We start from the raw sequence: 24,040 nt of genomic DNA on the forward strand, positions 1-24,040 counted from the left end.
GTACTATGCAGATGGACTTGGGTAGGCGGGAATATCATTTGGACGGAGTGGTGGTAGTAGTATGGACCAGTAGATGAGGCGGCAAGCGTAGTTTTGGCGCTGGAAGAAGGCGATAAATGATGAAGCCGTGGTGTGTGCATTGGACTCTGCTGCCGCGCTCAGCCGCATACGCCGAATAGACGACAGAAAGTCGTGGAGTTCATTTTTCCTAAGATGAGTGGATGTCTTTGTGCATATGGTTGGCATCTACTCCGTACGCTGGTTGCCATTCGCTGATGAGGGGGACCGAGAGGCATGATGGCATCAGACATACTGGTGGGGAGTAGACAGCAGCATGCACGGCTCTTTGTTGACTCAGTTGGGAGCAATTCTTGATATGTACATCCAGTGGAGCTGGCAGAAGGCTCAGAGAGCTCATGACAACTTTTATACTTGCTGGTAGGGTTGGGAAACCAATGGAAGCTGGGGAGCGTATAATAACATGCGTTTGTAAAGAAGCCGAAAGCTACCTTTGATAAATCCAGAATCCCTAAGGTACCTACTAAGGTAGGTCTGATTTGGCACACAGAGTTTCCGGAATCACCCATCAATTGTTATAGATAAAGACACGACAAGAGGATCGCGATTCGCACTCTTACCACCTAAGGAGTACAATATCTTGATAACAGTTGATTCCCACTGCGGGGACTGGAGAACCAAGCGGCGGGCTAGCTGGGGTTTCTCCTTCATCTTCTATCTCACCTTATAGTACCATGGGTCAGATAGATGCTCCCATACATTTTTCTCGTCCTTCCCGCGCCTCTTATCAACTCGCTATTACCTTATGCAGGCACATTGGCAACCCGCTGCTTGCACCAAGGCAGCAAGGCGCGGTGCGCTAACCCGTGTCAAGTGTCGAGTAGCACATGGGGCCGCCGCCACGAACATGGCCGCCGCGTTAGCAGGTACCAGCCACCCACGCGCCGGGCGCCGCCATTCGCAGGTACTGCTTGATCCCGGGCCCCATCATCAGCCCCGAGCAGCGAGGTGGTGCTGCTAAGATACTACCGTAGTTAGCGCTGGTCAGAGCCGAGCCTCGCTGCTCGTGGGGTTCAGGTTCACTTCTATCGCGGCTGCCCACCATCCAACTGCTCGGATTTGATCCTTCCATGTTCCCTCTTTTCCGGACCACCACCAGCCTTGGGCCTGTGAGCGACTCCAGCTCTTCCGTACAAGCCGCAGATCTGCTTGGGCATAATCGACTCGGCTCGACTCGACTCGTACGGCATATCCTGCATCGCTGCAGCATTGCGGCACCATTGCGTCCCCCCACGCTTCTCTCCATCCTCTTGCGCGGTGCTACTGCTGCATCCCTACCTTATACCTGACGTCTGCATCGTCCTGCCAGACGACAACCTCCGCCTGGCCTCTTGCTGCCTTCGAATCAACCTACCTTACCTTGGGTACTGCTGCGAATACCTCCTAACCTGCTCTCTGACTTGCATTGCCGGCATTGCGTCGTCGCGCAGCTCCCGCCGGTTCGACTGCATATCAATCGCAGCCGGGGAAGCACTCCGACCCGTCTCTCTGTGCATCCGCGCGTCTGGTGCCTCTGTTCCGCACCTGTCGGATCTCACGCTCAAAGCCTTCGTTAATGCGCTGCGGCCAAACTCGCCTTGTGCATGGTTGAAACCGCGCTTGCGACCGCCTTCTATTCCGTCTCTGCCGACCTGTCGTCGTTCGTGACCTGGCGAGCTTCCGAGTCGTCGACGACTCGTGCTTCTGCTTCTTGACCCCCCCCCCCCCCTCCCCTCGATTGCCGCTGGTTCCTGGCCGATATTCGGCCTCTGTGATCCTGGACGATGGGATAGCGGAACAAGGGAAGCCGAGCACAGATTGGCCACTTGTCCAGTATATATACATACCCGAAGACATATATATGCATATACACGAGAAGAGAGACCGAGAGGAACGTATCAGACGGACTCGATCGAGGAGGAGAGACAAGAAGGAAGAATCATAAGGGAAGCATTGCCCAGAAGACGGACTTTGTGGACGGGGCTTCCTCTCAACGAAAAGCCACAGGGAAGCAACAGGTGAGTTGGCCGAACGGGATTGAACCGAGTCGCCGTGCTTTGCATGCATGGTGTCCCACCACTCCCCCGCTGGCTTAACTGCGATCTGACCTTGTAGGTGGCCGTTCGATTTGTCAATCTAGACCGAGAACGGTTCCCCTTGTCCTCGTCACCATCACCGCCCGCCTGAGACTGCGTGGCGTGTGTGTGCGTGCGTCTGCGTCAGAGACAAAAAGAGAAGAGGGGGAGTGATCACGATAGTGCAGAAGCGACGGAGAGAAGAGAGAGGCAAGCCATCACAGGGGACGGGCGACTTAAAAAGACCGGAGACGACAGGGACCTGTGTGTGCACGGTATCGGTATCTGTATCTCTGCATGCAGGCTGCCGTGGCCCTCTCTCCTTTCTCAGGCGCTCCTCGGATTCTGCCCTTTTCCTCCCCCAAGAGGATCTAACGCAGACACCCCTCCCGACCCCGACCTCGCAAAGCTCCCTCGTTGGGGGACTAGCCAACCTCACACAAAAAATTCCCAGCGTTGCCTCAGTTTTCCTAAAACCATGCCCACGCATGGCCCGCCGTCCCCGATCCTCCAGAAGAGCGTCAAGCGTCAGCGGCAAGACTCGTACGACGGCACGTCATCGCGCAACGACTTCTCGAGCCCTGAGCGGCAGGCTGGCGATGCGAATCTAGGAGGAGGGGTCATCGCAGGCAACGGCAGCAGCAGCGGCCGCAGCGAGGCCGGTGCCTCGGCTGCGTACCCTGGCATCCCTGTCGCCGCTGGCAATGGCCATGGCACCAGTCCTGGTCTTGGTTCCGGCCCCGGTGCCAGCGCAATCGACGTCGCGACTGCAGGTGCTGCTGCCGCAAACACCAACAACACCACCAACACTGCCGATCCTGACGGCGTTGCGCCGGCTGGCAAGCCTGGACAGAGCAGCAACTTCCGAAATGTCAGCGCGTGCAACCGCTGCCGTCTGCGTAAGAACCGGTGCGATCAGAAGCTCCCAAGCTGCGCGAGCTGCAACAAGGTCGGCGTTTCTTGCGTCGGCTATGACCCCATAACGAAGAAGGAGATCCCTAGAAGGTGAGCGAATGCGGACGCACGAGAAGAAGAGAAAGAACACAGCAGTGTGTTTGCTTATACTCTGAAATCACATCTAACCATCTCTCCTTTTTACCTATTTGCTGCCTCGATCGAAACTGTGACGTCGCTAATTGCTGGCTGCTAGCTATGTCTTCTATCTCGAAACTCGTGTGGAGGTGCTGGAGAAACTCCTTGCATCCAACAACATACCCTTCCTGCCGGCTGAAGACCTGGATGTATGCTCCCGTCCTGGCGCGGATGGCAGCTTTCCAGCCGTACGCGATAGGGGCTACTCGGGGCAATCCGACGTGGCAGATTCTCGCACATCACGACCCAACAGCCATCGTAGCCAGGCGCTGGACAGTGCGCTCCTCCCGGGAAAGAAGCAGGGCGACCAAAGCCCGGCCATGCTCAACATTGTCAGCCCGGCCAAGCCGCGATCGCTCGCCTCTGCATCCGGTGTTTCTTTTGCTCGTGTGGTGTTCGCCGCGGTGCAGTATTCGGTATCAGACCAAAACGGCGGGGCGGACAAACCCGTGGCTTCCAACCACTCGAACCCAGCAGGAGTTGGCACGTCGATGCGCGACTCCTTCTTCGGTTTGCATACACGACCAACTATCCAGCCGGCCACATTCCCCGGTAGGGACGTGGCCATGCGCTTGGTCACACTGTACTTTGAGCATGCAAACCCACAGATCCCCATCCTGCACCGCGGCGAGTTCATGCGCATGTTTGAGAAGGCGTATGCAAACGAGGGCCGGGGCCTCAGTGCGAGAGAGTTATATATGCTGAACATGGTCTTTGCAATCGGCTGCGGCGTCATCGTCGGCGAGCCCGTCACGGCGGAAGCTTCCGGAGGCTCAAGGTTACCGTTTCAACAGAGTCGAGGCCAGTGCCAGCCGGAAGAGTATCATGCGAGTGCAATCGTCCACCTCGAGGAATGCCTCAGCAGCAGCGGAGGTGGGCTCGAGGTACTACAGGCCGTGCTTCTGCTTGCCAACTTTGCGCTCCTGCGGCCTGTTCCGCCGGGCCTTTGGTACATCACCGGCGTGGCGGTGCGTCTTGCAGTTGATCTTGGTCTCCATCACGAGGACGGAGCTGATATAGATGACTCTGAACCGCAACACTCAAACGGCGGCGGCGCAGACCGAGGGAGGCGCCTCTGGATCCGTGACATGAGGCGTAGACTGTGGTGGTGCACCTACTCCTTTGACAGGCTGGTGAGCACATGTGTCGGTCGGCCGTTTGGCATTAGCGACCAAGTCATCACGACGGAATTCCCCTCGCTCCTTGACGATGCCTACATCACTCCGAACGGCTTCGTTGAACCGCCTGCCGGTCAGGATCAGCCAAGCTACAAGCGTGTTGCCCACCACTACTTCAAGCTACGAATGCTGCAGTCGGAGATACTTCAGGTCCTGCAATATAACCAAGCACAAGTCGCCAGGACCACAGGGGCTCACGCTCGATCATTTGTTCCGGAATGGTCCCGACAGCTGCCATCCCCTTATCTTGTCCATTTCGACTCGTACAGGTCATGGCGGATAGATATCGATCGGAGACTTCGCGAGTGGAAGGACAGTGCACCTTCAAAGCAAGAGACTGGTGTGGCCTTTTCGACCGAGTTCCTTGACCTCAATTACTGGCAAGCTATCGTTCTACTGTACAAGCAGAGCCTGAGCATCCCTGCAATGTTCGAGGGAGAGTACAATCCCTCCGACGAGGTCAACAGTCCCACGGCGTTCACTGCTGAGCTGCGCGAAGACGAGGAGCGCATCTACCTCAAGGTCGCCGAGGCGGGACAGAAGATCCTCCGCATATATAGGCAGCTGCACCTGAGCAGCCTCGTAAGCTACACTTACTTGTCCACTCACCATTTGTTCATGGCCGGCATATCGTATCTTTACGCCATCTGGCACTCACCTGCTGTGAGAAGCCGCCTAGTAAGTGATTTCTACGAGGCCCCCGTCAGGACATGTTGTCGCTAATAAATCAACGTGCAATAGACAATGGACGAAGTCGACTTTACAGTACTGGCAGCAAAGTCAGTCTTTACCGACATGATTGATAAATGCCCGCCGGCAGAGACGTGCCGCGATGCTTTCGATCGAACAGCCAAGGCCACCATACAGATGGCCACGTCAAAAGGAGGTTTCGGCTCGCCTGTGCAGCAAACTCGCCGACCCCCGACCAGAAGGGAGACCACCAACTGGGCTCCTACTCCCGTTGACATGGCTCCCAAGAAGCCAGCACCTCGACATCACCACCACCACCACCAGCACCATCCATCTGAGCAGCAGCAGCAGCAGCAGCAGCAGTTTCAGTTTGACTTGGCAATGGGCGATAGCCTGTCATCGCCCAGCCTCTCGACCGCAGGGGACAGAGCCACTCCCCCAGTTACGATGGCTCATTCCCACCCTCACAGCCACGGACAGCCAAGCCCCATGCGGCGGACAGGCAGCTATGACGATGGCAGCTCTACTGTAGAGCACTCAATGATTACATCCCCGTCTCTTCCGCGAAGCCAGACCACGCCCGGCAGCACCAGCGGCGGAAACCCGTTCTTGAGTCAGCGGAACCAGCAGTTTGGCATCCAGGGGCACATGGAATACCCAGATGCGCAGACGATGGAGCTCCTGCAGACGTTTGGAACCGGATCCCACACTGGCTTTGGAGGCATGGATCAAAGCCACATGGACTTTGGCCTCGGCATGAACTGGGAGAGCATGCATAATGATTATGCGGAAGCGCAGCCCATGAACCCATTTGATACGTTTTTCTTTGGCGGGCCTCAGGGAGGGAACGCCGGATCCGGTGCGTCTCATGGCGCGAGCGGGCACTCGGGAGGGAATGACATGTGAGGATAGGGTGATGCGCAGAAGGAAAAGATCATGATGGTGATGATGAGAAGGAAGAGGGTGGGTGGATGATGGTTTGGATGGGATATGTGAGGCTTGCAAGAAAACCTGTAAGCTTTTCCTGCTCTTTTGTTCTTCTTTGGCACACATCATGCATACCCATTGCTTCTTGTTGTTTCTCCTGGTTTGCTTGGCTCCTTGCCCTGTCCTGCCTGCTTCTCTGCCACCGGTTCTTACATACATGGAGGCGTTTTTGCTTTGATGATATAGCGGTTGGCTGCTTAATCGGCGGCATGGAGGCAACTGCGTTGGACAACGAATTCATGACGAGGGAATGCCTGTCTTGCCCAGAAGGTGGGCATGCGGTATTTAGAACGGCTATATATAGGTATATGTACTCGTAAAAAAATCTGCTGTCAGGTATAACAATGTTCATATCCGCATGCGTGCTTCGGAGCATGCGAGCATGCCGTATGTTGACTAAATCTGAAAAGGCATAAGTTGCGCTATCCCTTATTGATTCTTTCTTCGTCGTCAGTGCGTCAACGGTATAAGCATGAAGTGTCGTCTAAAGAAACAACGAAGAGAAAATAGAGATTCCAGCTAAGATGAAAACGCCCGATATGACAGAATTATACATTGCTCGTTTCGCCCGCTTGCTTCTCTCTTCCAGTGTTGCAATTGGCAAATGCTCATAACTGACCCTTGTTCTTGGTTATACAGATCAACCAACCTTCAGGCATGGGCAACAAACGCGGGGCATTGCAATTCAAACCAGCGACAGAAGCAAGGGTCGGCGGCCCAGACAGTGATCAGGAAGATATAGAAAAGCAAAGGGGAAGAAAGGGAGAAGAGGGCAAGAGATCAACAGGTGACTTGATCCCTAGTAGGTCAGCGACGGTATCTCCTGTCGTCGTATTCGCTGTAACTGGATCGCCGGCTGCTCGATCTCCTGCCCCGGCCCTCTCCGCCCCTTGACGGCCCGGCTCTTCGGCTGTGCCGCCTCGAAGACGGCGTGGTTTCCTCAATGACGACCACCTCGTTCTCCTCGTCGTAGTCTGAGGGCAGGGGGTCTTCCCTGGGCGCCGGCCCGCGCCCTCCCGAGGACGAGGAAATCGTCGTCAGCGGCGACGGCTCCCTCGTCTTCCGCATGGGCTCGACCACGACGGGCGACTTCCCCCTCCTCTCACTCCTGCGCTTGGACGTCCTCGTGGTGCGTTCCCGGCGCATCGAAAGCACCCTAGCGCCGCGCGCCGTAGGGACCTTCTTCTTGGGCTTCTCGCTTTTGCGGAGCGAGCTCAGCATGCTGCGCGATACGTACGACTTGGACTCGGTCATATCTGTCGTGCGGACGAGTGACGAGACAGGGCCGAAGCCCAGAATTGTGTAGATGACGAGCAGCAGCAGGATGAAGCCGATGACCGAGGCAATGACGATGCCGACGATGGCGCCCGGTAAGAGGGAATCGTGGAGGTCGCCGTACGTCTCGGGGATGACAACGAAGGTGGTCGTCGCGGAGTCTCGCTGTCGAACCACGAGAGAGGCAGCATCGCCGTGTATTGTTCTTGTCGAGACCTGGGGAACTTTGGCGAGCCCGTCTATCAGCTGCCGCGGAAGAGGCGGTAGAACCGGCATTCTGGTGGCTTGGTCTCCGTGTATGTATGTCTCTCCTTCTGTTTCCCCTGGATGGAGACACCGATGCGTGGATAGCAGCTGATTGGACGAGATCTAAACCGCTCTTCGGTTGGTTGAGAGAGAAGGAGCAGCAGAGCGGAGACGAGGAGAAGAACTCGAGGAGAAAGCAGTGAGGAGATGGTCAGGTGGCTTTGCTTTCTTTTGCTGCGGCGGAGGGACTCTTAAGAGCTCAAACACGGCAAGCAGAGACAAATCGGAAACGGTGTAGATGCCGGAGATGGGGACAGACGAGTAGTTAGCGAGGAAGAAAGAAGGCAATGCAATGCACGAGGGCCCTCAGTAGGATGACGACGGCATGGGCATCAAATGCATCGTGTCGCGTCAAGGGGGGGCTGGAGTCGTTTTGTCTGGGTGCCTCAAGAGGCTGCCTCTACTGTTGAATCGAGGTGGAGGAGGATGTGAGGGCACGAAGTAAGAGCAAAAGGAGAGACGACTGTCCTACCTGCCTCTGCCTCTTGTTCTTCTTTTTTGCTCAGCTGTGCTGTGGTGATTTGTCTGCTTTGTTGGTTCGTAATGAGAATTGGCCGGGCATAGGTGATAAGCCAGGCATTGGCCCAGATTCAGGCACAATGTGGGTTGGATGGGCGGCAACGAACCGAGCCTAGGGGAAAAAAAAGTCACTTGGTGAGAGAGGAGAGGGAAAAAAGTACCAATCCCCAGCCACCGGCCATGTCGTACCTTATGGCGTTCCCAGCCACATCATTTCCGGTGGAACCTGGCCTACGGAGCTGCGAATGGAGACAAAGTTTGAATGATATGAATTGGGGATTGTGCTGTGAAGAGATTGGTAAAGAGCAAAGTAGTGGTAGGCAGTCAAGGTAGAATTCATAGAGGAAAAAAGATGATAGGTCGAGAGGGGACTTGGAGATGATGGAAAAGAGGGTTGGGAAGCTGCTCCTTTCCTTCCTTATTTCAATGTTGATGACGAAGCGGAATGATCTTGGGAAGTTGCATGCGTGTGCATCAGTACGGATAGGTAGCACTTGCCGATTCCATGTCAACCCGCCCCGCATCGAGGTACCTCTAATCGTATCGTTTCTCCTCGTCTCATCACAATCGATACCTTGGCGAATGAATGCAGTGACTAAGGGAAGAAAGAGAGATGCCAAACATCAAGTCAGAAGCTTCCATGGCTACTAAACCTTGGAGCACGGGCAGAGTCTCGACATCAAGTTTCCACGGGCGGCATGCAGCATCCTCGACGGAAGCTCACAGCAGAATCACGCATTCATCAACTCATCGGCCTACGGGAAACGTAGTTCAAAACAGGTTTCATTCATGTCTCCATGAGTCAGGCTCGATCTGCCCTTATATAACAGGTAGGTACCGGAGGGAACAAAAGATAAAGCAGTAATCCGACAACTTTTTCTTTTACCATGCATGCTTCAGCTGGCTGCCAAAATTCAGTCTCATCAGAGCGCTTTTTCGTCATCAACAATGTTTGTATGCAGTCTCATTATGCATCAAACAAGCCAGGCGTGGCCATGCCCATTTCCTTCCACAACAGCGCCCAACTGAAAGAAAAAGCCCGGAAAGCAAAAAAAAAAAAGCAGGAAACCGACACCATGAAGTAACAAGAGCCGTCTGTGAAACTGGACGGACCTTGACGAGTGATGCAACGCCAATCGCCGGATGTAAATGAGCATGGCCGAGCGTTGCAGCAGATAAACCTGCTCGCACTGACCCGACGGAAATATCCAAAGATAAAACGAAAGAAAAACAATAATGAAGGTCGGCTGGCACAACTGCCCCCTTCATACCCGAGCAGTTGGCTTCTGTGGGATGGGTGGCAGGGCGCATGTAGGTGGTGGTGCCGGAGGAGGCATCGCCATCATTGGTATGCTCTTCTTGCGACCCATGGTATGGCCATGGTTACTGGAAGAAGACGAGGGCCGTGTAGGGGTGGGCGGCAGCGGCCCAGTTGGCGGCGGCGAAAGCTGGGGAAGCACATCTCCCATAGTCGACCATTCGGAGTAGGCAGACGCGATGCTGGCTCGCTTGGGCTTGTTACTCCAAGAGAAGCCCAAAGAAAAGCTTCGCATGGTCTCGCCGTCAATCTCTCTCGAGTTTCGATTCCTCTTGATCCTGTCTGCCCAAGAAGCTGCGAGAGGGGCTGGCATAGTAGCGTACGACCGCTCAGACGTTGGTGATGCTAGCGGGCTATCATCTTCAAACACAGACTGGCTGGTCACGTCTTGCTGCTTCTGGAGGCTGGCAGAGTTGGCGAGCCGTTGACCGTGGTTTTTCTGCGCGCTGTCAGCCTGAAGCTTGGGAAGAACGCCAGGGCCGGGGCTGGCAACTCGAGCCTCCCTCTTGGGCATCAGGCTCAGACGCCGTGCGCTCGTTGGCAGCTTTCCGAACATCTGAGGAACATTTGATACAGATATGAGTCGCCCGCGAGAGAGCTTGGGCACCTCGGGGAGTTGTGTGGACGATGCTTGTGATCGAAGCTCGGCATTATGGCTCGTCACCGGCCTCTCCGGCATGGTATTTTCCTTTGGGGAAGGCTGGTCTTCCACTGTGGACAGGGGCCTTCCTGTGCGGATATTGGCAAGCCTGCGCAGCGAGGTGCGAGGAGCTACAGTGATTGGTGACTGAAGAGGTCCCCCGGACTCTTGGGCAGAGGCAACCTTGCCGTATAAGAATCGGTGCCCCGTCTGCTGCAGCGGGGGGAGGATGAAGCGGCGGGTGCCACGGGGTTCAGAAGGAGACGGTGCCGCAGTGTGAACCCAGGGCTGGGAGGCGATCTGGCCAGGTTCCGCCGCGCCATCACCGACCTCTTCAACGAACGGCCCCATTGTCTGCAGAGAAACACGGCGACTCATGATGACGCCCGCGTTGGGTCTTGGTTGGGCCGTCTCCGGGATGGTGGTGATGTCCAGCGTCAGCGGAAATCTTTCGCGTATGGGGGAGTCGGCCGGCGAAGATGTGGTCGACGTGAGCATTGTTCGCTGGCCAGACGACAAGAGCGACAGCCTATGAGCGCTGTCGCGGAGATTGTCCAGCTGACGACCGTCGTGAGAGGCGACGCTGTTTGTTGTCGACCTGTCGTCGCCGGTCATGTCTTGGCCTATGGAGTCGAAGTCGATGACGGGTATAGAATAATCACAAGCTCTCCGCCCGTATTCTTGTTGAAGCATAGGCGGAGGGCTTGTAGGAGTGCCCCGCGTCGATCGGATGGCGTCTCTGTCGATGATCGACCCCTGGCTCTGCTTCTCACGAAGATAGAGGGCAGCAATGTCCTCCGTGGATCGGGACTCCTTGGTCTCGAAGTCCTTGACCTCCACCTCTTGAGGCAGCCCAACCTCGGAGAGTTTCCTTCTGCCACCGAGCTGCTCAATCATGGCTCGTAGACTGGTCATCCAGTCGTCCATATCCTCGGCGCTTTCAAAGACCATGACCATATGTTGTGTGTAGCGCTTCTCGGAGGATCGGAAGGACAGCTTCGATAAGAGAGATCGAGAGTCGGTTGTAGATGCCCCGTCGTCCTCTGTGCTCGCAGAAACTTGCAGTACCCAATGGCGGCCGGGTATCATGTCGGTTGCAAAGGCGGCTGACGACTTGCCCAACCGCAGCACCTTCTCGGGCATCCGGTCAATGACGCCATCACCGCTGTACTGAAGCAGGTAGCCAGCGGTCACAAGAATGTAGATTTTGGTCGTCCATGGGAGGTTGGTGGTCGACAGAGAATCTCCGCGGTTTCTTCTCCTGAACAAGTCACCAGAACTAGTGCCGGCGCCACCACCGCCGCTGACTTTGGCTTCCGTCTGTGAAAGAGGTGCTATCATATCGGCAACGCTAGTCTTCTCGCTCAGCTTCATGAGAGCCTCCGTAGGGAGGGCAACGGCAGCAAGTGTCTGCTGCTTGAGTGCCTGTTGGTAGGCTCGAAACAGAGACGGTAATGACCAGGTGGCGAGAGTCGGACGAGGTTGCTTAGCGATGGACATGCCCGGCGTGCGCTTCCCGGAGGAGGCAGCAGCGGCAGCGCCGGCGACATTGGCAGGGCTGCGAGATCGTACATCTTGGTCGTCTTCTGGCTTCTCGACCGGGGAGTCCCATGGGTAGTCCGTCGTGGGGAGGGCGAGCTCTGACTTGACTTGCTGCCCGTAAGGCCAGTAGTTCATATCTGCGAGAGACGCTCGGAAGCCACCAGATCGAGGAGAAGCCTTGGTTGAGGCTGAGTTGAGGGAGCTGAAGGAACTGGGAGAGCGCAGGGTTTCCTCGACCTTTGGCCCCTTATTGGATCGTGTAAAGAGGGTTCGAAGGCCAAGCCTGGATTCTCGACGCCCTAATTTGGGCGTTTTCGACGACGTTGGACTCCCGCTTTCGGATGAGGGATCGACTATCGGTACGTGATTCCTTCCGGGGAAGGAATTGCTGCCTTCGAGAACATCATGCCTGCTGATGGAGGCCATGACGGAGGCGGGTCGGCCGTTGGGGAGGTTTGAACAAGATCGACAGGGGCTTCACAAGGCTATGTATGATATACGTGATGGTTTGCGTCTGCGTGTAAGTGAGGGGGATGCTGATCCTCGGGGTCAATGCTTGGATAACCCATAAAATATCGGGAAGAGAAGCGTCTTGCTGTGGAGGAGTAACCGTGTCCAAGAAGATCGACAAGGGATCGGGGGTGTAAATGAGTGTATGGGGAAGGCGTATGATGCTGGAACTCCTGCCGATGCTTTGCACAGACGGGTAGGCAGAACGCAGATGACGGATTGTAGTCTTTCCGCCACAGAGCTTAAAGGTTGGTGTAACAAGAGTCAAGGCGATATGACGAAAGAGTTGGACGAAATCGAAATAGACTGCAGGACGAGGCTTGTAGAAGAACTCGCAGAAGCAATGCCAGCAGACACGATGCAGAGGGAATGTGGTGCTACTGCGGAAGAGGCAGAGAACAGACAAACGGCACAGGGCACAGGGCACAAGAAAGGATTGTGGTTTTGCCTCCCTCAAGACGGCATTGTGACGAGGAAGAAGTTCCAAGGGAGCAACAGCTCCAGTCATGAGAGGTGGGACAGTGGGCTACTCATATGCACCTCATGGTTCGAGTTTGCAACTGTACTGGCATCGCCGGGGCAAGTACGGCGGCGGTACGTGACTGGCAGGTACCACGAGGCTTAGCTCGGTCCTCAGGCCGAATCACAGCCCGCGAGCAAGCGATAAAAGGAAAAGAGAGAACGAAACGCGGTACCTCTGGCCCTTGGGCCGGATGTCAAGAAAATGTATCCACCGGCCAGTGCAGCCGTCGTCAAAAAAGCTTTCACAAGCGTGTCAGGGGTCAGGGGTCTGGGATCGAGAGGCCTGGGCGATACTGGAGGCATTATTGCGAGGTCGAGGTCGAACTGCAGTTGAAGGGGTGTGGGCCGGGCAAGGCACTGGGACAGTGCGGTGACAGGCGGGGGGCCACTGCAGCTAGCGGGTGCTTTTTAGCGGCCCAGCGGGCAGAGATTCATGCTGAACGTGATGGAAGGGATGAACCTGAATCTTGGACGGGGGTCGAGGGCGGTGGAAGTATCGGTACGGCCATGGCCAGGGCTGGGTCCAGGTGGCCCAGGGCCACACAGCCCGCCACAGCCTCCAGGCCCTGCTGCCGAGGGTGATTCCGGCAACTCGTAGCGGGTTTGGCAGCCAGGCCTCTGCGCCTGACAGGAGCATGACGGCATTAACCCACGGTGCCGGCGCATCGCAGTCGTACCAGTACTTAGAGAATGGATACTCCAGCAGTACCTACGGCGCTGGGCTGGACCTCGACTCGAAGACCAACTCTCTTTGTTCGGTTTGTTTGCTTTGCACCGTGTTTCGACTTGGAGGCTCGGGTTGGTGAGACAAACCACCTGGATCTGAACCTGGCTGTACCTGAACCAAATTCAGTTCTCAGACGGACTATTTCGTCCCTGTACCTGTAAGGCAGAATTTTACTTTGTGATGTATAATAACTCGATCCATGGCAGCTGAGATCAGGAAGCAGCTACCTAAAGGGGAAAAAAAAGAAAATTGAAATTGAAAAAATAAAAAAGAAAAAAAAAAGAGAAATTTTAAGAAAAAAAAAAGGGAAAAAAAAAGAAAGAAAGAAAGAAAAGAAAAGAAACGAAGCGATTGGGTTCAAGTGCGGCTCGCGTGTACTTGCCCGCTACAGGACCACTCGTAACTTCCAACTTACACAGTCTGCACCTGCAGATTTGAAATCTCGCCAAAACTCTCAGCACACACACACAGCGCAAAAAAAAAGTGCGGGGGGGTCCCGTCCTTCCCAGCCCAAAGTCCAACCACGTGTGAGACAAAGAAATTAATCATGTTATTGATCACATTCTCTTCATTTTTTCGCCTCTTGCTTCTTATTTGACTTTTGCTTAGCTGGGAATTTGTCCCTCACTTTTGCTTCTTTTGTGCAGGCTTCGAGCAATAGCGGGCAAAGTGATGGGCAGATACGACACCAACATCGCGCGCATCGCGGTTTGACTTACGAGAGAGACGGTCTTGAGGGTTGCGCGCTGATATCGAGCATGCAAATTCAAATCTTGCGCCAACATGACGTTCTCGCATGATTCTCACTCGAACTGTCTTTGACGAGGAGCGAATCACGTCCCAGAAACACGCAGATACGCCTCGCAGGAGCAACAGCTTTCCTCTCCCCGCCACGGAAAAAAGGAAAGCATGTCTCAAACTGGGTCCGCAAAGCGCCCAAAAGCCGTTACGGGTGAGGCACTATCACCGACCATCTTGCCTCGAGACGAGGGAGCCAAAAGTCCTGACGAGACCCGGATATGGCCTGGCCCCTAGCTTCAAGGTAATAGTATCAGGATTGGATGTCGTCGATCTCGTTGCCAGCGGCGCCGGCTCCCAGTTACTCGGTTCCCCTTTTATTGCCATTTCTATTATGACATCCTGCCAGTAGGAAGCGCTAGAGATGAGCGAGGATACGAGAGCCGGCCAGTGATTTGTGTACATACTGTACGAAGTACCAGGGCTTCTCATCCGTCTCCGGTGCTTTGGGATGGCCCTGCTAGTGCATTACCCTTGACAAGGATTATGATCTAATAGCTTTGCTGACCCACGAGCTACCAGTAGGCCAACGGCGATCCGCGAGACATGCCAGGACGATAACCAACTTTTGCTGTGGTCCGAGCCCTCGTCCCTCCCACGGAGTGGCGCGGAGCTTGAAGCAGGTGGGCAAAGAGAAAACAAGAGAGAGTGTGAGCGTGTGGGAGAGGATGGGAAAGTGTGGAAGAGATCGCGGTAGGGCCGAGGCCTCACAACACCTGAGTGGACGAAAGGTAAAAACAGGACGAGCCCTACCGGGGGGGAAAGGCTCGTTCCCGATTCGACGACTTGTGAGTCCATCACCCGCGAGCGCCCAAAGATATGCTGCAAGACCAACAATAGTGCAAACCTTTTCCTGCTGCTCCGAGGGCGCGAGCACGCATTGCCTTGCGTTTTACTTTGTAGGCAACCATCTGCCGAAGCCATTCACTCCATTGCTTGCAATCAGAAGCAGCAGCAGACAAAGTTTTTCCTCCTCTCCCCTCCTTCCGTCGGATCGTCCACGATCGGGAGAGGTTACGTCTTGCCCCAAGGGTGGGTAATCGAACGGCAATCGTGGAGCTCCAGATTCAAGGATCCAGCGATGGCTCGGCTTTTTCAGGTTCATCATTCGCAATCATTTCATCGTCCAGTTGCCGGGCCCGACATTACGAGTTGGTACTTCGGCTGCTGCCTGTCTACGGAGTACCGCCCCCCATCAATCTACACGCTGCACAGCTCATCACAATACAGATACGAGCGAGCTTCTCGCGGTTCGTTGGCTCCTGCTCCCTGCGGTCATGCAGGGTTGAACAGCGTACATGATACGCGGAGATGATTCGTTCACAGCTTCAGCCGCGGGTTGGGTTGGCATCAAGATATGCTTCACGTACGAACTAGATACGAGACGCTTTCGACGCCAACCTGCCGGACCCAACGGGCTAATTCGTATGCGCGCTGCAGATCAACGGCCGCTTTGTGATGCACGTCTCACGCAAAGTTTGTCGTCCAACTTTCCTCCTCTTACTACTACTACTAGTACATACGAGATGCTGCAAGAGAGCGATCGATCCGCTAAAGGCAAAGCGTCATGACCGCGATCGCGACGACGCGCAACCTGTTTTCCACGCGGTTGTTGTCTCCAGGAGACAGACAGAGGAACCCACTGGCTGACCCTCTGATGTCGCTGGTGACTCACTGCTCAGTAGCATTAACTGCGTCGTACGAATCACTTCAGCGTGGGCCGACGTTCCTGCAGTAGCGCGTCATGTGCGAAGCGTTCTCAATGTGCTTGCAGCTTGCAGCTTGCATATGCCAGGATGCAACAGTTGCTGCGCTTTGTTGGGCTGAGCCCAGAATCCCGGCAACTTCTTGCGATATGCTGCCAAGGGCGGAGAAGGATCTGGTAAGCAGCCAGGCATTCGATCCCTTGCTGCCCAAGCCGCAGAGAACGAGTACCGGGACCAAGCGACGTAAGATACCGCAACAAGACGCAGTTGGTCGTCATCTCAGGTAGGAAGAAGATGGTGAGCAGGTCTCGACAGTATTCAAGGATATACTTGTACGACATGCAGATGCGAGGATCTGTCATGTGGTCATGGAGTGGAGCGCGAAAGGGAGTTAAGCAGGACGGCAGTCAGATCGGATCCTTGATGTTTGTCTTCTCAGACCCCATCCGCTGCTGGGAGTCGGTGAATGCTCGAATCACTAACGCAGACGTCCAATCTGAGACTTCAATACTCCTGCGTTATGCCGTTGAGTGGCTTGGAACAGACGAGCCCTGGCCGCCGCTTGACGCTATGGCCGCCACTTTGACGAGAACGAGAGGCGGGTTCCGGCCGGGCTTGGCTTTTTGACCTGGTCGGATAGACAAAGTGTCTTGTTGCACACGATGAAACTTCATTGATGGCTTCATGTGCATTTACCATGTCCTGTGCATACGGGTTACGGGGCGCGGCAGGGCCACCAGCGTCGTCTCCAGTCGCCGACCTGACCTCCCTTTTTTCCAATCACGGACTCTCCCGGCAGCGCAGGGCGACTCGAGCGAGCATCGGTGGCAATACGTATGTATGTCTTAGCCACCAACTTACGGCCCGCACTTGGCAGCCGCTCAGCCGCTGTCTGGACCTCTGAGAGCTGGCTGCCTGATGCTTCATCATCTAAATGCGGCCGTGAGTGCGGCCACGCTCGATTGCTACACAGCGTACATCATCTCATCTGGGGTCGGGAGGCCTGCCTGCACGGGCCGCAGAAAAAGCAGGGCTCCTGATAACCGAAACGTCCGGAAGGACAAAAGAGCTGTGGCTTTTCATGTCGTTGGAAGCCTCGGCAATGCGGAGTATCACTCTGCAATCGCCTTCGTGGATATGGTTCCATCATGACTTCTGCCCGAGGCTTTGGGCATGGGCTTGCAAGGCCGATTCACAAGGGAATTACTCGGGCTGGCCTCCTGTGGCGATGAATTGCACCCGTACGCTCTTTCTTTCTTTCCCTTTGCTTTTTCTGTTCTTTTTTTGGTTTTACTAAACATTCATCCGAAATGTGAAATCAATGATACCGGAGCTAGTGTTCTAGTTGAAGCGGATCTAGATGGGCAATTTCGGGGAAGCTGGGTAACATGCACCACCGACATCTAGTCAGTGCCACTCAACAGATACAGTCCAATTTCCATGCCTGCTGTATTATCGACTATAACTCTTTCTAATCCACACCTTCCGAGCCCAGAAGGACGATGTCCTCTTGAGAGTTCTGAAATTGTTGGGCTTACGGGTGGCGGCTGGGAGTAGCCGGATAGCCTACCGACATGCCCCAATGCGGCATCTAAGGATTTTGCCACGGCCCGGCAGCTTCCAAGGTTCCCGAGAATTGGACCCCAGTAGCAGCTCAAGGCTAAGGTAAGCCATGAACATGAAGAGATCACTGGCAGCTGGATCAATTCGTCATGAGGCTTGCGGAGATGCAAAATCTCGCCCACCTCGACTTGGGGGGAAGAGGGAGTTTGACAGCGAATATCCATCCGGTTGCGCGTTTTGGGTTGCCGAAGTGGATGGCCAGCCAAAGTCGGTGCCGCGCGGCCCCTTTCTAGGCCAGGCATTGAGTTTCATTGAATCTGATGAGTTTTTAACTCACGAAACGATGAGGCAAGACGTATATATAAAGCGCCGATGTAACGAAATGGTGCCTTCAACCGCTCGATGATTTGACAATCACGACGAACAAGCGACTACCGTCTGAAAATGGCAACCATACATCAGTCCCAGGAATACCAGGCCATCGACGACGTGCCCTACCAGCGGGGGTAAGGCCCTCTCCATCACCAGGCCTCTGTAGCATAGGCACTCTCAAGCAAGGCCAAAAGGACTAACACAACGCCATGCAAAACAGTCGTCCCCTCCCAACCGTCACGCCCGTCTTCCAGAACAAGCTGCCCAACTCGCCGGGCAAGACGACGGTCGGCCTGCTCGTCGACTTCCCGCCCAACGCCTCGACGCCCCCTCACACGCACGGCGGCGCCGCCATATCCGTCTTCGTCATCAAGGGCACCGTGCTCAACAAGATGAACGACGGCCCGACGCGCGTGATCCCGGCGGGCGGCTCCTGGTTCGAGGCCCCCGGCTGCCACCACCGGACCAGCGACAACTACAGCGCTGCCGAGCCCGCTCAGATTCTGGCGACGATGGTGGTGGACACGAAAGTGGTTGAGGAGGGAGGGATGGCCGCTCTCGTCGTGCTGGATCCTGAGTATGCGGATATCAGACTTGGTTAAGATTGGACATGCGGCAACGAAAGGGGGGTGCCGGGGGAAAGGCGCGAATAGGAAATCCTCAAGTCTCACTGCTATGATGTCTTTTCTAGTAGCTGTTTTTATGGTGAATTCCTCTAGTGATATGATATCCAAGACATACCTCGAAGTGAAAACGAACCCGGCTTCTCTCTGCTATAACTCTTGTGACATCCAGCGAGTGAATAGAAACAAGTATCACGTTCCAATAGTACATCACATATAGTGTCGAGAAAAAGCCCAGATAAATCAGCAGCAGGCCAAAAGCACAAGAAGATTGAATTTTAGTGCCAAAGGCAATGAAGAAGGCAGTGCTGCCGGAAAAATCGATCTATGACTACTGCCTATACTATTAGTTCGAGTATAGCTCTGGAGGAAGTATCTCTAAGCTGTAAAAGTATATGACAATGGCCTGCATACTGACGATGGGGTTTGTTGAACGGCCCTGGCGCTCCGTCAAGGTGGTTTTGACGAAAGAATATGTGATGCCGCGTCAGTCCTCTATGTGCTGCTCGCTTGGCCGTGTAAAAGCCGCTGAACCATTTCCGCAATGGCAAGACTGCTTGTCAATCCAGGGCTCTCTATGCCCAGGAGATTGACCCAACCTTCGTATCCGTCTTCCTTCTTGATGTAAAAGTCTTGGAAGCTCTTGTCCGTTGCCGATGCCGCTCCCTTCGGGGCAAGCTTAGGCCGCATGCCAGCGTAATCTGGCACCAAGGCCGCAGGGTCGATAGCCGGGAGGTACTTTTGAATCTCAGCAACAGCCTCTTGTAGTCGCGAGGCGTTGACAGTGAGGTCATTCGGATCGTCCACCCACTCGACGTCCGGACCGAAGCGGATCCGTCCGGCCAGGTCGAGCGTGAGGTGAGTCCCGAGACCGCTGGCTCCGGGCTCCGGGGCCGGGTATATAAGCCGAGAGATCCTGGGGCGAGAGGCCGTGTAGGAGAAGTAGTTGCCCTTTGCGAAGTAGAGCCGTCTGCGCTCCGACGGAGGGACGATCATGTTGTGGACGGCTACGGCGCCCAGGCCAGCGGCGTTGACGAGCGTCTCGGCCGTGATGGTGGATATGTCGCCGCCAGGACCGTCCGAGACGTCGACCTCCCAGCCGGCGCTGCCGGGCAGCGATGATGCTCCCCCGGACAAGGGGCGGATGTCCATCACGGGCGAGCTCAGGGCGACAACGCCGCCGGCTTCTTCGAAGAGACCCCTGAGGCAGAGCATGAGACCGTGCGAGTCGACGATGCCCGTTGTCGGACTCTCCAGGGCGCCTGCCTCGGCCCTGACGCCCTCACCGCGCTCATCCACCTCCTTGCGCGCCACCCACCTCACGGGCACCCCGATCTCGTCTCTGCACAGCGCATGAATCCTCTCCAGGGCCTCCCTCTGCGCAGGGTTCTGCGCGACGAGCCACTTGCCCATCCTCCGGTAGGCGACGCCGTGCCTGTCGCAGAGGGAGTACAGCAGGTCCTTGCCGCGGTGGCACAGAGCCGCCTTGAGCGTGTCTCGGCCGTAGTAGATGCCGGCGTGGATGACCTCGCTGTTGCGCGAGCTGGTCTCCGTGCCGAGGGCCGGGTGGCGCTCGATGAGCACGGTGGAGGAGCCCGGCTGGAGGGAGAGCTGGCGGGCTATGGCGAGGCCGACGACGCCGCCGCCAATGACCTAGATCGTATCATGTTAACATGATGGATGCGATAGCGATGAAGTCTGGTTTGGGAATCGAGCGAATGCTGTCGGGTCGTATTGTGGTGGTGGAATGTATGCAAGTGAGGTGGTTGGTGATGAGGAGTGAGCCAACTTGCCGCATGTGTAAAGTCTGCTCTCACGGCCGCCGTAGAGCTAAAGTTCAGGGCCTGAGCATGACAAATCTGGCTGGGCGAGCGCGCCAATCTTGCTGCCCTCCGTCCCAGCATCTTGGCCTCCCTGTATTGAGCCCGTGGTTGGCAACTGTCAGGTTGGGAATGTTGGATTCAGGGTAGATGAGGCCTCATATAGGTGGGGTGGAGAGCTTGGTGAAGCTTGGGAGGGAGGAGCTGACGATGCCCCACAATGACTGACGCTGAACTTGTGATGATCAAAGCGATCAGATATGGGCAGGAATTATGAAATATAGGACATTACAATTGATACAATAATGCAATTCGTGATTCCTCGTGTTTCTGTAGAAGGTCAAAGTCCAGCAACTTTTCTCCCCTCCGTGTACAGTTCCAACGACCATCTAGATGCCTTCTCAGGGCTGGAATGGACCACAGCTGCATCGTCCATGTTGCGGTCCGCCAACGCCCAGCTTGCAAAGAGTATCCAGATGTCGCGACGACAAGAAAACGCCTCATCTAGCAAAGGAAGGAAGAAGAAGACACGATCATAAATATTACAACCATTTGGTTCATGACCCAGACGCCAGCCGAAGGCACCCTGCTACCCAGTTGCAAAGACTTGCTCAATTATCAAAGCATGCGACCCAACGTGTGTCTGCCGCCGCCAATTCCAAAACAACCAGATTTCCACATCAGGATCGTGCTCATCATCACCAACGAGGAGTAGATCGATGCGCCTCTGATATCGCCAACTGCGCAGAGTCGATTGTTGATGCTATCCTTCTCTGGTGATATGTCGTGAAATCATGAGGGTACATCTACGCCCTCCCAGGCGCAGCCTCACTGTCATCGACCGAGGTCGACGACCGGGTAAGATTCGACGACACCGACGGCTCATTTGGCACGGGAGAACTCGTCGACAACTCGGCGACCTGCTTTTCTGTTCATGTGCGTCAGCGTTTGCATAGGGCGCGAGTCTGTCTTCCATTGTGCGAGTGCAGTCGCAAAGAAAAGCCAATCGACTTACCCAATTCACGGATCCGATGCCGGAGCATCTGGTTCTCGCGGGTCAGCATTTGCGTCTCGGCCTGGTAAAAGGCGCTTTCATCTCGGAATAGAGACCAGTCCCCGCTCTCGGCACTCATAGAGGTCGCCCGAAGCCGAGGCGAGGCGTTTCGGCTCGGCGTCCTAGACCGGCGCTGAATGTCGGCTCGAGCCATTTCCATAGAGTTGCGATGATGAGGAAAGATTGGTGATCGAGAGAAGGAGGAGCCAGAAACGGACGCGCCGGGGTTCCCGGTTGGCGATTGCGTCGAGATGGGGACAGGAAGCGAGCGCTGCGGCCGCTCGGGGGTGGCAGCACTCTCCTCTGCGGCGGATGTGTTCGGGTTGCTTGCCTGGAGCCGCTGAAGCTCTAGCTGTTGTTGTCGGATCATGTTCAACAGCCGATTCTGCACAATTAGTTTGAGGCCCTCCAGCAGCAGAATTTCTTGTTGCTTACCACTTGGCCCTCCTGCTCTGCTTCGAGCTCTTGGTGAAGCTCGCCCAAGCTCGGCGTTCTGATATGGCGATTCGACTCTGGCGGTACGCCGCCGCCATAAGGCTGAGGACTCGCCCTCATGGGGTCGTGAAACATCTCGCCGGGCGCTGGCACAGCAGGGTCGTTAAGCTGGAGGTTCATGATGATGGCTGATCGTCGCCGGCTGGACGGAGATGCGAGGCTGCGAGCTAAAGAGCTGTTGGACGATCCTAGCGGGAGCGGAGTTAGATGGAGGCAGCGAATACACGCGTTGGACGGGAAGAGCGCAACAGTGCAAGGCACAAACAAAGGTGTTGAAGCTGTTTTAAGCCGGGAGTCGAATGAGCCGGTGCCGACTTACTGCGTGAAGGTTCTCGTTGTAGGCCGGCATTCAAGGCGGCAGCGGCATGTAAGGAAATGGACGCGGAACGAGGCGATCCAGTGGGGGACTCGGAGCGGGGCACGGAGGAGACGTCACCGTTGGCCGCCATTGTTGGACTTTGGCTGGGTCGATTGATTCGGTAGGTAGAACAGACAGCCGACGAATTCGTGAGAATTGCTCCGGTGAATATGCGGAATTGGGAGGTGACGGAGAGAGAGGAGGAGGTAGTGGTAGAGGGAGAGGGGAGAGCGTGTGGCCGGTGATGCTTCGTTCGCTTGTTTTCGGTTTGCAACTCTGTATCCCAAATGGTTGTCAAGAGGCCTGGCTGTTGATTGTCTAGTGTCGAGGATGGCAGAGCGTATCGTCAGGTGGTTTCTGAGGGCCCTTGGAGTGGATACTGTAGACGCGCACGGGAGGAAAACATGGAGCGGATTCAGCGGAAGCGCCTCTCTGGTGACGATGGTGAAGCTGGCCTGGGTGAAGGCAACGAGTCAGGAGTGTCGTCGGTTGGGTGGTGATGGAAAGTAAACGCTTCGCCCTGATGAATTGGCAAAAGGTAAAAAGGGGAGTTACAGTATTTCAAGTCGTACACCTATTAGACTAGGGTTCGATGCGGGTGGTAACATGCATGCGTTGCTGGTGCGTGAGCTTCGACTCTAACTGCGTGATGTGCTGCTGATCACGGCTGGACGACAGCGAGAGGGGCGAAAAGGTCGAACCACCTTCAGCGGCCTTCCGCAGTCCAGTGACTCGCACCGGTCATCAGGTCGCACCTCGACAGTGGGCGTCGGCCGCTAAGCTGATAACGGAGGCGCTGGACAGGACGCTTGAAGCCCGCTGGGGAGCTGAGTTTCGGGGGCTTACGGGGGTTACGGGCAGCGGTTCATCGCTGTGACGCCACCCGGGAGAACCTGCGTAACTAGGGCATCCAATGTCGGACAGCTCATCAAATCACAACTTCTCTACCTACCTACTGTACCTACCTTGCCTACCTAGTAAGTAGGTAAGCATCAACGTCAGTCGCAACGGCGACTTTTGAAGATTCGTTGTCACGAGGGCAATCGGATCCGAGCGATTCGTTGTTAATCTGTGTTCATTTTATTCTCTGCACTGAGGTGATCTTATGCATGTGAGGAGATTGCATGAACCGTTCAGTCGACAAAACTCTCACACAGCTCGACCCTTCAATATCAACATCGTTGACCTTCCTCCAGACGACAAAACGTGGAAGGAGTACCGGGCTGCCAAATGGGCATGTCCACTCAACGCTGAAGGGACGGACCTTCCCGCCAAGACAGGCTCGGAAGCATATTTTCTCATGCCTCAGGCCTCTTGCCGCACTTACTATATTCCTGGGCCGTTGACGGCCGCCCCGTTCTCGTTTCATCAAAGGCAACAGAGCAGTTCATTGTGAGAAAGAAAACATGAAGTGTACAGCAAGCCTGCAATTTCCACATTTAAACCGGATATCATACAAATTCAAGAACCAAACCCTGCAGCAAGTCTGCAGCGACAGGCGGTGGACTGGGATCCATCCAAGATTTTGGCCCCGAAAAGGCATCAAAAGAGAAGAAGAAGCGTCGCGTCAATGTGCAATTCCCGCCCTATGCAGGTCCAGAATTCCATGCCAAAGAGAGAAGAAGGGAAAGAAACGAACGCAAAAATAAGAAACGCAGAAGAAACGGTGAAAACTGCCCAAACACCCAGCTCGGTTCCATGTCGTAGACCATCATTGCGAAGACTATTAAAGAGTGTAAAGAGGGGGCTTAGAAGGAGAAGAAACCGCAGACGAAGAATGAGAAAAAAACCGCAGACGCAACAGGGGTGGAAA

General features: G+C 55.3%; 8 protein-coding genes across 8 annotated transcripts; 3 read left to right on the plus strand and 5 right to left on the minus strand.

The window, feature by feature from the left end:
• Positions 1-2,610: 2,610 nt before the first annotated feature.
• On the plus strand, positions 2,611-5,998 carry CCMA1212_004609 (Positive regulator of purine utilization; the record flags this gene model as incomplete). Its single annotated transcript, XM_073701907.1, has 3 exons — positions 2,611-3,137; positions 3,283-5,080; positions 5,144-5,998. 3 exons carry the CDS (start codon positions 2,611-2,613, stop codon positions 5,996-5,998), a joined length of 3,180 nt encoding a protein of 1,059 aa, XP_073559977.1.
• An 888-nt stretch (positions 5,999-6,886) lies between these two features.
• Positions 6,887-7,630, minus strand: CCMA1212_004610 (uncharacterized protein; the record flags this gene model as incomplete). Its single annotated transcript, XM_073701908.1, has 1 exon — positions 6,887-7,630. The coding sequence occupies one exon, from the start codon at positions 7,628-7,630 to the stop codon at positions 6,887-6,889; it is 744 nt and encodes a 247-aa protein (XP_073559582.1).
• A 1,814-nt stretch (positions 7,631-9,444) lies between these two features.
• CCMA1212_004611 (uncharacterized protein) lies at positions 9,445-12,105 on the minus strand (the record flags this gene model as incomplete). Its single annotated transcript, XM_073701909.1, has 1 exon — positions 9,445-12,105. The coding sequence occupies one exon, from the start codon at positions 12,103-12,105 to the stop codon at positions 9,445-9,447; it is 2,661 nt and encodes an 886-aa protein (XP_073559581.1).
• A 1,091-nt stretch (positions 12,106-13,196) lies between these two features.
• CCMA1212_004612 (uncharacterized protein) lies at positions 13,197-14,152 on the plus strand (the record flags this gene model as incomplete). The annotated part of the gene is made up of 2 exons (XM_073701910.1): positions 13,197-13,390; positions 14,086-14,152. Coding segments are annotated over 2 exons (261 nt in total), but the record flags the coding sequence as incomplete, so codon positions are not given.
• Positions 14,153-14,704: 552 nt separating this feature from the next.
• On the minus strand, positions 14,705-15,034 carry CCMA1212_004613 (uncharacterized protein; the record flags this gene model as incomplete). The annotated part of the gene is made up of 1 exon (XM_073701911.1): positions 14,705-15,034. The coding sequence occupies one exon, from the start codon at positions 15,032-15,034 to the stop codon at positions 14,705-14,707; it is 330 nt and encodes a 109-aa protein (XP_073559583.1).
• A 2,915-nt stretch (positions 15,035-17,949) lies between these two features.
• Positions 17,950-18,479, plus strand: CCMA1212_004614 (uncharacterized protein; the record flags this gene model as incomplete). Its single annotated transcript, XM_073701912.1, has 2 exons — positions 17,950-18,011; positions 18,098-18,479. 2 exons carry the CDS (start codon positions 17,950-17,952, stop codon positions 18,477-18,479), a joined length of 444 nt encoding a protein of 147 aa, XP_073559586.1.
• A 516-nt stretch (positions 18,480-18,995) lies between these two features.
• On the minus strand, positions 18,996-20,404 carry CCMA1212_004615 (L-2-hydroxyglutarate dehydrogenase; the record flags this gene model as incomplete). Its single annotated transcript, XM_073701913.1, has 2 exons — positions 18,996-20,153; positions 20,318-20,404. 2 exons carry the CDS (start codon positions 20,402-20,404, stop codon positions 18,996-18,998), a joined length of 1,245 nt encoding a protein of 414 aa, XP_073559585.1.
• A 722-nt stretch (positions 20,405-21,126) lies between these two features.
• Positions 21,127-22,972, minus strand: CCMA1212_004616 (uncharacterized protein; the record flags this gene model as incomplete). Its single annotated transcript, XM_073701914.1, has 5 exons — positions 21,127-21,248; positions 21,336-21,759; positions 21,810-22,036; positions 22,189-22,503; positions 22,966-22,972. The coding sequence occupies 5 exons, from the start codon at positions 22,970-22,972 to the stop codon at positions 21,127-21,129; spliced, it is 1,095 nt and encodes a 364-aa protein (XP_073559592.1).
• Between the last annotated feature and the right edge of the window lie 1,068 nt (positions 22,973-24,040).

The sequence above is a fragment of the Trichoderma ghanense genome, assembly GCF_004382785.1.
Source record: "Trichoderma ghanense strain CCMA-1212 chromosome Unknown scaffold_4, whole genome shotgun sequence".
In the NCBI taxonomy this organism is placed as follows: Eukaryota; Fungi; Ascomycota; class Sordariomycetes; order Hypocreales; family Hypocreaceae; genus Trichoderma; species Trichoderma ghanense.